Genomic DNA, 16702 nt, shown 5'->3' with positions numbered 1-16702 from the left:
CATATTATCGTCACTCGAGAGATTAACCTGAAAAAAAAAAAAAAAAAAAAAAAAAAAAAAAAAAAAACTACTTTTGTTATTAGACCAATCTAGCTATTATAGAACTTATCAAAGGTTCATTTCAGTGTGTAGATTTGAGGAATCAATTTTGAAATTCAACCTATTAAATTATATTTCTATCTATATTATATATTGAAAACCAAAGCCATTAGAGCATATCGAGCTTCCTCTAGCCAAAATTAGATTCTATTCATTCGTTCATCATGCCCGGTCATTGATATCTACCTACATTTATAATACTCGTTTTCCACCTATGTCCAATATACATGCGGAAGAGCTTCAAACTGGATGTCAGCATGCCTCGGGATCCCGGGTCTTGGAAACAAGGGGGTGCGCACGGCTTCGGAATGGTGAGAAACAGCGGCGACAAGATGGCCAAAGGCGTGGGGAGGGCGACGAGGGAAGTCCTTTGTAGTGATGGGGCGGAGTTTAAATCGGCGAGGAAAAATGACTCCAACTCCTTCAAGTAATCGTAATCGAAAAAATCGCCGTTTCTCTCTCAACCTCTTGGCCTGAACGTGAAGTCAGTTACAGGCGAGTTTCAAAGCCTTGACTGAGATTAATGGGTGGGCTTGGTGAATTCAATTCTGATGGGCTTGAAGGGAATGGGCTGCGCAGAGTGGACTCAGTTGATGAGTTTGTCTTGGGTTGTGCAATGATAAGCATAGGGCTTCGGAATGATTTTCGAACTTAGGCATAGTGTACAACATGGTCCGTAAACTTTAATTTATCTAATATGAGCTGAACTTTAATTCAATATGCGATGTGATCTTTGGATTTTAATCTATTCAATGTGGTTTAATGAACTTTTGATGTATGTTCAATTTAATTAGTAGATATGTAAAAATATTTAATGTTTCTTGTATATCACCTAACATGGTAGCCCAATATAAAAGAGTTAATCACAGTCAAGCAATGTTATGAAGAAAATCCCGACTCGACGTGTTTGTATACTTACTATTGCATTGAAAAGTCATGGTTAAAATCTAATATTTCACGATGACAGCGAGACCTAACATATAGAGAGTAAATACCAATTGCCTATTTTTACCTTTTTTTTTTTTACTTGTAAAATAAATTACTACTTCATATTTAAATTTACTAAAGTCAACATAAAATATCTAATATTTGAATTTCAATGTCAAGGTGATCAGTAACTTACTGGTTTGCATCTAAATTTTATGTATAGTCAACAAATTTACATCTATGCTACAATACATTAAAATGGTGTTTACTAAGAGTAAATCCGAGAAGCGTAGTTTCCAAATTTGCAAGTTATTTGATAAATTGATTAAGTCTTGAAAACTTAAATATTTAGCACTTAGTAAAATTAAACACATTTTGTTATCATAATAAAAATAAGCTTAAAAGGTTTAATTAAGTTAGAAAATCACCAAATTGCTAGGCAAGGGAAGGCCACTTATTCATTCAATAGAAAAAAGATACTTACTGGCAATAAGAATCTTGCTAAATATTTTCCAAAAAACTTATTAAAGGTGCTCATGCTTATTAAAGGAGCATATTTTACTTTCATTTTCAACATTGATAAATATAAGTACTGAAAAATTGAGGGCCTTTATGGCTTAATCTCAATTGTTTTTCTGCAACACCAAATGGTCATCCTGTGACTGAGGTTACTCATGCGTTTTCTCATAGATAGAGGCTGGTTCGTTAGATGAGAATGTGATCCGGAATGGCGGATTGAAAGATATGGAGTTGGTAAGAGATGGGGCTTATCAGATAAAGTGAATGCCCCCTTTTCTTATATAAATAAATAAACCTAATATTCAATTTGAAAATTAGATTTGATGATTAGGGTTAAATTGAGGAAATTTAGATTATGTTTCAATAATTTGGGAAGAAAAATGCTCATGGCTAAGGCACGGAAAATTGCATGTAAAATGCCCGTACAATTTTTGCACTTTTTTTTTTTTTTAACTTTTTACGTTTGGATTCTTTTCTTTAAGTATATCTGAAATCATTTAAAAGAGTTCATTGAGATCAAAATAAAAATGAAAATAATTTTATCTATGATCCACTAAATTTAAAATTAGCCAGAAAAAAAAGGATAATTTAAAAATTCTACAAGCTCTAACTTATTAGTAAAATGAACACGGATCCTCTTTTTCCTATAACGCCAATATCACGTGACAAAATTTACCCGTGTATTTTCTCATAAATAGTTGCAAATTGTAATAAGAACAATCAAAACAATTAAAACAAATCCAAAATTTTTAACAAATTACGTGTTGTTGTATTGTGTCGCGTATCGATACTGGTGCTACTTAATTCTTATAAAAATAAAAGAATAGGGTATATGGACTAAATTATGACTTTATACATTGAGTTAAAGTTTAAAAAATTATATTAAATGGATTAAAAGTTCATGCACGATATTACACATTCGATCAATTTTTACAAATTTTTTGTGTAATTATCCAAAAAATAAAAAGAGTTTTCATTTCATAAACCAAAATAGCTTTAAAAAAATGAAAAGAGAAAAAAGGGTCCTACAACAGCATAATTGGGCGAAATCGGGCTCGTCAAAGGCTTGATTAGATTATCCAGCATCCTCAACATCCGAACATGCAGGTAAGCCGCGATCTCTCTCCGCCACCGCCTCTGCCGCTAGCGCCGGCGACGGCGGTGTCTTCTTGCTCCTCCTCGGAGCCGAGCCCCAAAAAACCCTACCCCTCCTCAATTTGTAATCTTTCGCGTTTTTTTCTCGTGCAGGCCAGCGACAGGTTCAACATCAATTCCCTCGTCGTCGAGACCGGCTTCCCCACCTCCCTCATTGACCTCTTCGTCAAGAACCACGACCGCCTCCGCAAGTCCTCCCGCCGGAAATTGGAGGAGGAAGAGGAGCCGCCGGAGCTCCAGATCTCTGACCCCGTCCTTCAAATAAGTTATTAAGATAATCTCAATTAAGGGGCTGAGTTTGCCGGCCAATCAAATCTTTATTAGCCGACTTCTTCCGACAGACTGAAATTCTTGTCCAAAATTTGCAATTGATTAAAAAAATGCATGAATTAGATTTCTACAGTTTGCTTCCTCCTTTGCTTTTTCTACCGTTTGCTTCCTCCTTCGCCTACTGCTGAAGCGAAATTGTTGTTGTCCCTTCCTTGCCACCGTAATTCGTTTTTAGTTGATTTTAAAACCGCTGAAGGAAAATAAATCAATTAGTTAAAATAAAGTGAAATGCAAATAAGAACAGTTTTAAGACAAAGTCAAGGGCACATGGACAAAGTAGAGATCTTCACGGGCACTTCTGGTGACATACCTTCTCCATGATGTATCCAAGGCTCGAATTGTTGGACAGTGTCAAGATTCTAGCAAATTTGTCTAAGCAGTTTGCAGCAGCAACGTCACATTGTCTCCAAAATCCGATGCCTTCCCTCACTATAGGCAATTACCGATGTGTTTCCACCACTTGCCTACAACACAACGGGATCATTAGAGCCAGTCACTATCCTGCCCATTTCAATATGCGCTACACAATGATTAACAGCAAAGAATTGGTTTCTTCCATGGCTGCGAAAGAATCCTCATCACAATAGAAGAAACTTGCAGAGGGGCTCCCATGCCTGGATACTTTGTTTTACACTGACAGTATTATCAGGAGTCAATGGAGCAGCTTTTTATAGAGCTTCTTTGACCAAAGGATACTTTAGGTGGAAGCCCATCGAACAACTAAGGGTGTACCACTTTTGTGCATGCAAAGCCAAAGGCACCATTAATAGCAGCCACACACACAAACAAGAACCAAAGAAAGAATGAAGTATTGGGTTTTAGTAACCTAGCTTGTTGGTTCGCATGACGCAACAAAATTAACATTTACTAAAATTATAGGTACAAGTAGTGCATACCCACCATGAAGACCAGATTGTTGAAAGATAAAACGTAATATCTAGAGAATGGTTGAATTACAAAGGAAGAAAAACCAAAAAGCAAGGACCATGAAGACCACATGACTCCATATGAAGTTCAAACTTGACATCAACTAGATAGTGACAATGAACTCAAGAAGTTTCTTCCTCATTCCTTGGAGTTTAGTCAATGCATCATAGATGTCCATTCGCTCCTTCGAAGACTCAAAAGAGCAAGTGATTCCTACTTCGATGATCAAAACCAAACAATCCTTGATACTACACCAGCTCTTGTTCTTGCCCTTTGGAGCAATTGTTCGTCTCTTCTCCAACTCCTCAATTTCTTGAAGCAAAATGGGATCAATTGCCTTCTCCACTCGGTCTACCAAAGCTGCCTTTGTGAAGCAATGAAGGTCCAACCCATCTTCAAACATGTCATCAATCGGCCTCTTGCCTGTGAACATCTCCAAAATGAGGACTCTGAAGCTATACACATCTCCTTCTGTAGATACCACACTTCCCACGCCATACTCTGCAACAATCAACAATGTATTGATGCAAGGTGAATGATTAAGTTTGAAATATATTCTTGGTGACGTTTTATGTCTATGCCTTTTTTTTAATGATCTATATACGATTATGTGTTGAAAGAAACAAACTGAATGACCCAAGGTATGCTTCATTACCTGGAGCTACGTAGCCAAAAGATCCCTTTACTCCGACAGAACTCGATTGATCTGCAAGCAACTTATGTGTTGCTTCGGAAGGAACTTGGCAAGCCCAAAATCGCCTACATGTCCATTCATTTCATCGTCAAGAAGGACATTACTTGGCTTTAGATCACAATGAACTATTGGCATTTCATAGTGATGATGGAGATAATCTAGTGCACACGCAACATCGATTGCAATATTCACTCTCTCAAGTAGACTCAACTTGTTTCTCTTCGTATATTGTGATGCAGTTGGGTGCAGCCACTCATCCAAGCTTTCGTTTGACATGAATTCGTAGATAAGTGCCTTGAAATCATTTCCATTAAAATCAAACCCAGAACATGCCGTGAGTACCTTCACGAGATTACGGTGTCGGATTCTTCTCAAGACCTCACACTCGGCTATGAAGCTCTTGGAAGCTCCATCACATGTAAGGTTGAGAATCTTGATGGCCACAACCAACTGAGTTTGATCAAGCAGCCCTTTGTACACGGACCCAAAACTGCCCACACCAAGTAGATTGGTGGAGGAGAATCCACCTGTCGCTTTTAGTAGATTGTGATAAGAAACATGTAAAAGCCGATCTTCAAAAGAGCTTGAAGTTGATGCATTCTTATTGTGTCTAAACCAGAAGAAGTATAACAAAGACAGTATGCAGGCTACTCCAACAAGAGTAGAGACTATAGATATAAGAATTTTTGCAATTCCGCTTATTCTCGACTGTTTTGACTCTTTGTAGTAGCATTTGGGTAGTTGAAAATCCGGGAGACCCCCGCAAAGCTTCTTGTTTCCAATGACCGAAGTTGAAATAGCACTTCTGAAAACTCCTCCTGTAGGCAATGCACCCTCGAAATCGTTGTAAGATAGACTCAAATTCGTCAGATTTAGTGACTCCAGAAATTTCGGGATTTGGCCGGACAATTGATTGTTGGAAACATTCAAAACCTGAAGGCCTCTCATGGAACTCATAATGGATGGTAGGGGCCCTTCAAAGAAGTTATCCTGTACATATAGGTGTTCCATGCTTTTACAATTGCCTATACTGCTTGGAATCTGTTGAGATAATCTGTTCCCATTAAGATATAGTTTGCCAAGATTTTGTAATTTTCCAACTTCTTCTGGAATGGGGCCAGTAAGATTATTTTGAGAAAAGTCAAGGTAAATCGACAAAGATGAGATGCCCATAATTTCCGGGGTACATGACTGCTGAGGTTGTTGGTCGAAAGGTCCAAGAGAAGTAGATTTTGGCAATTTTTTAGAGACGATGGTATCGAGCCCCGGAAATTATTGCTGTACAAATACAATTCGATTAACAACCTTAAATTCCCAAACGATTCCAGTATTTGCCCTGATAATTTATTTTTGCTGAGATCCAAAATCTTCAGTTTGTTCAAATTTCCGATCTCATAAGGAATGTTTCCCAAGATGTTATTGCTCCACATATCCAAGGCCTCCAAATTGATGAGATTTCCGATTCCAGAAGGTAAGGTTCCAGAAATATGGTTGCATTTTAATGAAAATATGGAAAGTGTGGTCGAGAGGTTACCGATATAGTTGGGTATTAGTCCTCGAAAAGCATTTTCCCCTATACTCAAAAATATCAATTTTGTGGAATTGGTTAAAGAGCAGAGGAAGTCCAAATCAGTAGATTGCTCACCTCCTAAGTTGTTGAGGCGAATATTAAACCAATAGAGTCCTCTTATCTTTGAAAAAGAAGGAACTTTCCCAGTAAAATTGTTCTGGTCGATTTGGATTAGCTTGAGGTTAGAGGCATTGGATATTGACTCGGGAATGGGTCCAGTGAGGTAGTTTTGATACGTAATAATAGACTCAATATTCGGAAGAGTGAAGCCTAAGTCGTTAGGTAAACCCCCTTCTAATTGGTTTTCACCTACACCAAGACTTGCCAGAGTGGATATATTGAAGATTGAGATAGGAATTGTACTGACAAATTTATTTGCGGTGAGACGGAGCTCCTTTAGATTTCTCGGCTGGCCAAGAGTCTCTGGGATCGTACCACTAAAGTTATTCCATGATAGTCCGAACTTTTGAAGAGATGATAAGTTTCCAATAGACGGCGGGATGTTTCCCATCAAGCTGTTGACTTGCAGTATAAGTACTTGGAGCTTGGACAATGAGCCCAGTTCTGTCGGCAAATTTCCTTTGAGCAAGTTGAAGCCTAAGTTAAGAACAAGCAGATTAGAGCAATAGAAGAGATTTGAAGGGATTTGACCGCTAAACGAGTTGTTGTTAAGGCGCAATTTCTGCAATCGAAACAATCGGCCAAAATGCGGGGGAATTTTGGCATGAAAGCTATTGTTTTGTAGATAAACTTCCCTCAAAAAGCTCAGGTTACCAATATGAGGTGGCAAGACCCCGATCAAGTTCTTGGAGCAGAGGTCCAACACCGAGACTCTTTGGTGTCTACGACCGCATGTGACACCATACCACTCGCAGAAGTGGCTAGAATCATTCCACGAGCTCAAAACCTCGTCGGGATCAGTTATTTGGGCCTTAAATTCCAACAAAGCCAACCAATCAGTCTCGTTCCCTCCAGCTTCTACTAAAGTTAGGGCACTCCCTAACAGAAGAATGATGGTAGCCAAGCATGAAAATGACCTGGACAAAACCTTATCTATATTGGGAAGGTCCATGAGGATTTGTAGCAAAGTGCTCTCAGCTCTCTTTCGGTTTTCTTAGGATGTCGTTTCGAAACAATTCGCGAATATATAATAGCAGGCAATAGGATCTTTCGTAGTATGACATGTTGATGTCATCAATGCAAGAATCGTCATTAAAAATCTTGTTATTGGACCCACATCACATGTCCTTACCTGATCTAACATGTTACATGCCTTGTCCAATGGGAGCAAGGCGATCCTTTGATAATGAGGCGTGTCCATCGCCCTTGACGGGTCATCCCTCGACAAGACCTCCACCTCACATAAATCCACTGGAGGGAGCAATGGCTCATCCGCTACTCAAAATTCTAGTGCCCAGCTCATTATTGGACCCACATCACATGTCCTTACCTAATCTAACATGTTACGTGCCTTGTCCGATGGGGCAAGGCAATCCTTTGATAATGAGGCGTGTCCATCGCCCTTGACGGGTCATCCCTCGATGAGACCTCCACCTCGCATAAATCCACTGGAGGAAGCAATGGCTCGTCCGCTACTCAAAATTCCAGTGCCCAACTCATTATTGGACCCACATCACATGTCCTTACCTAATCTAACATGTTACGTGCCTTGTCCGATGGGGCAAGGCGATCCTTTGATAATGAGGCGTGTCCATCGCCCTTGACGGGTCATCCCTCGATGAGACCTCCACCTCGCATAAATCCATTGGAGGGAGCAATGGCTTGTCTGTTACTCAAAATTCTAGTGCCCAGCTCGTTATTGGACCCACATAACATGTCCTTACCTGATCTAACATGTTACATGCCTTGTCTGACGGGGCAAGGCGATCCTTTGATAATGAGGCGTGTCCATTGCCCTTGACGAGTCATCCCTCAATGAGACCTCCACCTTGCATAAATCCACTGGAGGGAGCAATGGCTCATCCGCTACTCAAAATTCCAGTGCCTAGCTCATTATTGGACCCACATCACATGTCCTTACCTGATCTAACATGTTACATGCCTTGTCCGACGGGGCAAGGCGATCCTTTGATAATGAGGCGTGTCCATCGCCCTTGACGGGTCATCCCTCAACGAGACCTCCACCTTGCCTAAATCCACTAGAGGGAGCAATGGCTTGTCCGCTACTCAAAATTCCAGTGCCTAGCTCATTATTGGACCCACATCACATGTCCTTACCTAACATGTTACATGCCTTGTCCGACGGGGCAAGGCGATCCTTTGATAATGAGGCGTGTCCATTGCCCTTGACGGGTCATCCCTCAACGAGACCTCCACCTTGCATAAATCCACTGGAGGGAGCAATGGCTCGTCCGCTACTCAAAATTCTAGTGCCCATTGGTCTATGTACAACTGTCAAATGGGTTTGTTGGGTTGAGTAAAAAATATTCAGCTAAAATTGACTAATTTACATAAAGTATAAATTCGGCAACCTGTGCCCGACCCATCATGATCTATTTGTAATAATTTTTTTCTTAAATTGTTGCATTTGAAGAATGGGAAGCTCTATGGGTTGACTCGTCGAGTAAGCGAGGGAGCTTAACAACGGAGATGTGAAGATGGTGGTAAAAGTCCATCCATATATTATGAAACACGTTCAAGCTTTGGTTCCATGCTAACATGACCTTTTTAGGTTTTATGGTTTACTTAAGTATAACACTATTGTTTTCCCTTTTATCTTGTGAATAAAGTACATTAAACTTTTTAGTTTCGTCCTTTCAATTATATTTTCCAATTATCAACTATTTAAGAATTAACTTACAAGAGTCAAAAGTGTTCGTGATGTAGGATACAATAGCCAAGTGGTGCTCTTCTTGCAGCCGAACAAGTTTCTTCGTCTCAAATTATGGGTTGGAGCTGATAAACAAAATGGGTTGAATATGGGTTGTGCAAACCCATATAGATCCCATATAGAGTTGGGCTCAAATATCATAGACTAATTTCCACCCATTTGTAAAATTGTAAGTGACCCGCCTGGCATGTCAAAGTCTTCACATGTCCACGCAAACCGTCACTGTCTCAACCAAATGACGTTATGTTAGCGACCATTCACCCGCCGGGGTAAGCTTGTCTATAAATACTGCCAAGGGACTCAAGTAAAGTTTATAGCATTTAGCTTATAATCACCCTTTTAACCTCAGTATCTGCACATATTCTTCCCTAACTAACTTAGATATCGGACCGCCAATGTAGATAAAATATTCGAACACTTCAACCCGTGTTTGTGTGTGCAGGCGGAGTTAAATGAGACTCCTCAAGATCGACTTGTCCGCCTATAGGAAGTAAAACACTTCCCTAATAGGAGGCTATAATTACATTTATAAACAAGACCTATAAGTAATTAGAATTAGATTCATGCGACTCATTATATAGAGTTGTACAAATCATTCCTAAATTGTACTATTATATTAACAAAATCACATTTTTATTCAAAAGATTCTTTGTAATTGTAAAATGACTCAGCACGTATTTAAATCCGCAGGTATATAGCTAGTTAGAAATGTAAACAAGGTGCAGTTGGCAGATGCATTTCATTGAACAAGTGCGAGAGTTTCAGTCAAGTCAATGATCCGGCTTCTTCTTTAGACAGTTGTGACATCCCGATTTTCCAATTCTGGTTTCAATTAAATAAGTCGGGCATTTCATCTTCGCGTCTATAGCTTTCTTCTCGAGCTGATCACTCACGAGATAACTAGTCTATCAGTGAAGCCGTTAAGGAATCTAAACGCAATAGACTTGAGAATTCGACCAGAAACGATCGCTCGACCGTACTAATCTGCAAGGGTCATTACGGCACATGACCGATTAGAGACCGGAGATAGGTCGATTCAACGAGAACCATGTAATTCAGTGTGGGTGATTCCACCTAATTGCACAATTCTTGTTGATTGGCACTAGACCGATTTCTTTATCGTTTTGGTACCCTATGTCCGTATTTGAAACCTCGAGATTTCTACGACAATCAAGAGTCACCAATGTGTCGAAGATGGACTTTGTGGCTTGAAAATAATCAACCACAGGTCAATTGCACATAAAATTCCTAAAAGCTACCCGGTAGATTAGGACACGCTAAAGTCGCGCCAGATTGAATTTAACCGTGAAATTGAACCCGATTACAGAAATTGGAAGTTCTGTCAAGTCACAATTCATTTTAGGAATGTCGACTCATCTCCAGAAGATTTTTCTACAAACCGAGATTTTTGGCAGAAAAGCAAAGTAAGGCCGTTTATGTTCGGGACTGTCAGAGGGCCATTTTTAATCGAATCTTCAGGATGCAAGTTGGATCATTTGATGGGGAAATGTCATGAGAAGGCCGAGGACACATGGGTTAATTTAATTGAGCTTCAATTGAATAGAATTGATTGAGAATTGATTAAATTAAGTGTACAAGAATTGGACCCCGGCGGAAAATGAAATTGCAACCATTGGAAGAGGTTGTGGAGGATTGGGTGAGTGGATTGTGACATCATCCATGAGGTCATGGTGGGGCCAAAGAGAGAGAGAAAGAGAAAGAGAAAAAGAGAGAGAGAGAGAGAGAGAGAAACGGTCTTCTTCTTCCTCCCCTTCTCTCTTCCGTCGCTTCTCTCCTTCTCTCCCTGCTGTGCGAGGAACCCAGCAAACCGAAGAAGACCTCAGCAGCTGCAGAAGATCAGCTGAAGCCGTCGCCGCCTCCGCGCGCCACCACGACGCCTTCGCCGCTCGCCCTCCGCCTTCTGTTCTTCCTCCTGCATCGTCGAAGCCCTTTTTCCCCCATCTCCTTGTTGCTCGAAGGACCCAGCGGCGAACCGGAGAAGCCCCGTCCATCGCCGCCCTGTCCCCGGAACAGCCGGAGCCTCCCGTCCGACCTCCCCTTCGTCGTCGCAAGTAGACGAAGGCAGCAGCCATGCGCCTGCTCGTCCCTTCTGTTCCGCGAGTCCAACAGCCATTTCAGATCTGGTGGAGCTCCGCCGGAGCCGTCCAGCCCACCTCCGGCCACCGTAAAGCCCCGCCTAGGTCCGGTTTGGTCTCCTCCGTCCATCTTGGCCCTTGTGCGCCTCAATCGGTGCCGGATCCGCCCTCAACCAGCAATGGACAGAGAGCTGGAAAATGGGTATGGCAACGGCTATTTGGCCCGTTTTGGCCGGCTTCCCGACCCCGGAAGCTAGGCCCGCCTTGGAGACTATCGACCCTCGCGTCGTCCTTGTCGTTTTGAGCCGTTCGGATCGTTAATCGGGTGAGCTTATCCTCTAATTCTTGCTTAGTGAGTTAATGACGCTTAGGGGTGCTTACATTAGTCTAATTAGGTTTATGTGATTAAATTAGATTATTTTAATGTAAATTAGATTAGTCGTATGATTAGTTTAATGGGTGTTTAATTAGGGCTAATTGTATGTTTAAATTAGTGTAATCTAATTTAAGCCCTAATTGATTATTTTTAATTAAATAATTATTTCGAATTTTTAAATATTATTTTATTATTTTATATTATTATAATATAATATTTAATTATTTAATTTTCGGAATTAAATTTAATTATTTAATAATTTCGAAAATTATGTCGGGATGGCCGGTCGTTAGAATTTCGCGCTGATCGCAGCAGTGCGGTCGGTTTGTGTTAATTGTATGTTTAAATTGAGAAATTGAGTGATTGATGATTATGGTTAATAATTCCAAAAGTGTGGAATTGTGTGAAATTGATGAAGTTGTGGTATTTAACTTGAAAATACCGGTGTTAGCTTTTAGCACCGTAATTGGTTTGTGTGACCAGTTTGAATCGATTGGATTGATTGATTGATTGAATTAAGATATGAATTGGTTTATATATATGTATCAGCTTGGGCGAGCAATTATGATATGCACATATATATATTATATGGCAGCTTTTGGTGAGCTATAGTATACTATATTGAATATTGCGGCAGCTTCTGGTGAGCTATAGTATACTATATTGAATATTGCGGCAGCTTTTGGTGAGCTAAGATCGTTTTATCAGCTTGTGCGAGCACGATCTATATATATATCAGCTTGTGAGAGCAATGATCGTTTATCAGCTTGTGAGAGCAATGATCGTTTATCAGCTTGTGAGAGCAACGATCCATATATCAGCTTGTGCGAGCTATCATCTATGTATATATCAGCTTGTGCGAGCTACCATCTATATCAGCTTGTGAGAGCATTGCATCCATTTCAGATTGTGCGAGCCATAATTGTATTGATGGATGAATAGATGGTATGGTTTAATAGATGATATGAATTGATAGATATGTGGATCGTATGATATCAATTGGATTGACTGAATTGATAGACCGATGGGTATGTCGGTAGTTTCAGCTTGTGCGAGCATTGTTTGAATATGAATTGTACTGACGTGCAAGAAAGGGACTGAGGCGAGGTAAGCCCGCTATCCTATTTGTCTGGCTAGAGCGCCCTGAGGCGTATTTTCTTCCTAATTGAGTTTTAAATGGTAGGACTCGCTGAGACGTAGTCTCATCCCGGTTGTGGGATAATATTTCAGGTCCCTAGATGACGGTCGTGGAGGACCGGAAGTCGGAGTTCGGAAGGTGGAGGCTGAAGAATCGGTGAACGTGTCGACAAGTTGGTCATAGGACAGTTCCTAGTTGTTGAGCCTGTCTATTTTGTAGACAATCTAGTGTTGTATATAAACCTATGTGTTTATAAGAAAGCTTGTTTGGTTGTGATTGATTGCCTGCTTTTCTATCCCAAGTTTAATGTTGTCAGGGGATTTGTTTCGCTTCCGCATGCGTAATAAAATTGAATGGGTCGGCGACGTGTCCTGGGAAGTCGCATTTCTATCGACCATAGTGGGATGTTCGCGCACTCGGAGGATCGGGGCGTGACAACAGTGGCATGAGCGAGACAGCTCACATGTGAAAAGTCGTAGGAGCGTCGATCCGTTTCATCTATTCAACTTGCTCTTATTTCCTGATAACACATGATGTGGGATAATTAAAAAAAAAAAAAAAAAAAAACCAATTCGGATTTAGCTCATTATCGGACCCACACTACATGTCCTTACCTGATCCAACATGTTACATGCCTTGTCCAACGGGTCAAGGTGAGCCTTTGATAATGAGGCGCGTCCATCGCAATTGACGGGTCGTCCTCGACAAGACCACCACCTTGCATAAATCCACTAGGGGAGCAATGGTTTGTCCGCTACTCAAAATTCCAGTGCCCATTGGTCTATGTACACCCATCAAACGGGTTTTTTGGGTTAAGTCGAAATTCAGCCAAAATTGACTAATTTACATAAAGTACATATTCGACAACCTGTGCCCAACCCGATCATGATCTATTTTTAATTAAAAAAAATTCTAAATTGTTGCATTCGAATAATGGGCAGCTTCATGGACTGACTCGTCGAGTTAGTGAGGGAGCTTGAGCGTCAGTTATGGATGGAGGTGTGAAGGTGGTGGTAAAAGTCCTTCCATAAATTATGAATCTCGTTCAAGCTTTGATTCGATGCTAACATGACCTTTTAAGGTTTTAAGGTTCACTTAAGTATAACACTATTATTTTCCCTTTTATCTTGTGAATAACATACATTAAACTTTTTTGTTTCGTCCTTTCAATTATATTCTCCAATTATCAACTCTTTAAGACTTAACTTGCAAGAGTCAGAAGTGTTCGTGACGTTGGATATAATAGCCAAGTGTGCTCTTCCTGCAGCCGAAGAAGTTTCGTCGTCTCAAATTATGGGTTGGAGCTGATAAACTAAATAGGTTGAATATAGGTCTTGTGCAAATCCATATAGACCCCATAAAGAGTTGGGCTCAAATATCATAAACTAATTTCCCCATAGACTAATTTCCACCCATTTGTAAAATTGTAAGTGACCCACCTGGCATGTCAAAGTCCTCACGTGTCCAAGCAAGCCATCACCTATGTTAGCGACCATTCACCCGCTGGGTAAGCTTGTCTATAAATACTGCCAAGGGACTCAAGTAAAGTTTATAGTATTTAGCTTATCATCTTCCTTTTAAACTCAGTATCAGCACATATTCTTCCCTACCTAACTTAAATATCGGAGCTCCAATCTAGATAAAATATTTGGACACTTCAACCCGTGTTTGAGTGTGCAGATCGGAGTTCCGGCATATTCCTCAAGACCGATTTGTCCACCAATAGGAAGTAAAACACTTCCCTAATAGGAGGCTATAATTACATTTATAAACAAGACCTATAAGTAAATATATATATATATATAGTTTATACTAGAATTAGATTCACGCGACTCATTATATAGAGTTGCAAAAATCACTCCTATATTGTAGAATTAGAACGATGAAAAGCACCAACTGAATACTATGCTAAATTTTTTTCTGTGTATTCATATATGTCTCACATGCAATAATAACCGTTTTAGACTTTACCATGTCTCATATTCATTCAATTTAGAATAATCTCCATATTTAAATCCAAGGGATTGCTTAAGTGGTAAATTTGTCTCTTTTTCACTCATGACATGAGTTCAAATTATCACACTAGCACTTTTCTCTTGAGCCACTAGGAGCACAGATCCTTGTATTTTCGGTGATTACCCATGATGTGTGGGGAATGAAGGACTACAATACTCAGTAATAATTAGTCGAGTGCCCCGCCCCAGATATCTCATTGTTATAAAAAGACAAAGGAATACTAGAGCGTGAGACTATTCAATGAATGGTCCCTTTATTTAGCAAAATTCAATAGATTCCTCCTGATGGTTCAACTCATCTGCAATTGTACCAAAAATGAGACGGTTAAACCTAACAGCGTGTCAAAGAAAGATTGAGAATAGAAAGAATATATAGGTGATGAAAATAGACAAGAGAAAGATGTGATAGTTTATGGAAAAAGATGTGTCGGATCTGATTAACTATATTTGAAGCTGAAGAGACTTGATTAGAAAAGCTATACAAGTTCATAACTTGATGAAACAAGCTAAAAGTTGAGGAGCAATTTGATTGGAGAAAAAAATTGCTCTCAAGTTCAGGGATCAAAAGTGTAGTTTAACCATTTTAGTAAAGCATACGTGGAAGAAGAAACAACTTGACTTGCCCTTTACGTAAGGGCACATGATGCAAAAAAATAAATGGACGATTTTTATGAATTTGTAGGTGTAGCGTGATCACAAGGAATAACCAAGTCGATTAAACGGAAGGATCACCCTACTCTGCCAACATGCATGAGCATGAACTTGAAGAAGAGAGAGAGATCAGCATGGGCTATGATTTTCACGACCACTTCATGCGGGTGAGAAGCTGTATGATCTGAATTAGTGAACCTCAGAGAGAGAGAGAGAGAGAGAGAGAGAGAGAGAGAGAGAGAGAGAGAGAGAGAGAGAGAGAGAGAGATATGATTGACCAACTTTCTCTCTTCTTTGAGGATGTTATATACTAGGTAATGTCATAGGTTGTCACGTCGGATGCACTTCCCTTTAATGCACCAAAAAAGGAATACGATTAACATTACTTGGTCAATTTAGTTCTAAACATGGCAATTACTAATGAATTGACCGGAAATCACTAACGTAGACGTTGGCTATTCTATGTGACATGATTGGTGCTTATGTGGATAGCTTTTTAAATTTTTTCTTTTATGTTCTCTTCTTTTCTTTTCTTTTTTTTTTTCCAACTTTGAGCCGGTGAGGCTGCCAATTGACCCTCACTGGCCACAGGGGAGGGATGTGACTCCCTCACTTGCAATCAATAAGGGCCCAGGCACTCGCTTGTGGCTAGTGAGGGCACATAGGTGCTTGATTGTGGCCGGCGAGGGCATCACCGGTCATTGCAAGGGCCCTACTAGCTAGAATCCCAACAAAGAAAAACAAAATTCAAAACATTTTAAAAAAAAATTACAAACATTGTCTACGTCAATACCAGTTGTGTCACAGGATAGCTGGCATTCACCTATTGATTTTCTAGTCATATTTGGTTGGAAAAACTTCATTGCAAATTGTCAAAATACTTATGACTAAATTGATAAAATTGAAAGATTTATAACACAATTGACTGCCATCCAATAGATTTATGACTTTTTTAGTAATTTGCTGAGGGTATTATATGGGGTTAGTGTAATATATCGTGCCAATCACATATCAAGACATGATAAAATTCACATTGGATTCAACTGAAAAACACATGTTTTTACGTAAGTTTTGTATATTGTAATCATTTAGAGCATATTGAATGTTTTTCCATTGATTCCTGGACATCCAGTATTTCCTGCCTATATGAGCAGTTCCCAGTGGAATTTATAAGCCAACCTTCCTCCCTCCCTTCGCTCTTTCACACACACACAGCCTAATTCATGGATGGAGTCACACAAGCATTTCAGCCATCCACACAACCTGATCCTTTTCCAACCCTTTCAATAAGGGCTTGACCATCCCACCACCATTCCCACCCCCTCACCCTAATGTCCTCCCCAACCTACCCCTC

General features: G+C 40.0%; 1 protein-coding gene and 1 long non-coding RNA gene across 2 annotated transcripts; both read right to left on the bottom strand.

The window, feature by feature from the left end:
- Nucleotides 1–2613: 2613 nt before the first annotated feature.
- LOC108956575 lies at nt 2614–4540 on the bottom strand. Its single transcript, XR_001982824.2, has 3 exons — nt 3341–4540; nt 3102–3220; nt 2614–2955 (listed from the first exon to the last, which is right to left on the bottom strand). It is a non-coding gene; the product is annotated as an uncharacterized LOC108956575 (long non-coding RNA).
- A 13-nt stretch (nt 4541–4553) lies between these two features.
- LOC104428210 (probable LRR receptor-like serine/threonine-protein kinase At3g47570) lies at nt 4554–7293 on the bottom strand. The gene is given in 4 exon segments (XM_039317447.1): nt 4554–4693; nt 4696–5641; nt 6760–6818; nt 6996–7293. Coding segments are annotated over 4 exon segments (1443 nt in total).
- Nucleotides 7294–16702: the final 9409 nt, after the last annotated feature.

The sequence above is a fragment of the Eucalyptus grandis genome, chromosome 7 (genome assembly GCF_016545825.1).
Source record: "Eucalyptus grandis isolate ANBG69807.140 chromosome 7, ASM1654582v1, whole genome shotgun sequence".
Lineage (NCBI taxonomy): Eukaryota > Viridiplantae > Streptophyta > Magnoliopsida > Myrtales > Myrtaceae > Eucalyptus > Eucalyptus grandis.
The sequence above is the reverse complement of the archived record's forward strand: the minus strand, read 5'-3'. Positions and strand labels throughout refer to the sequence as shown.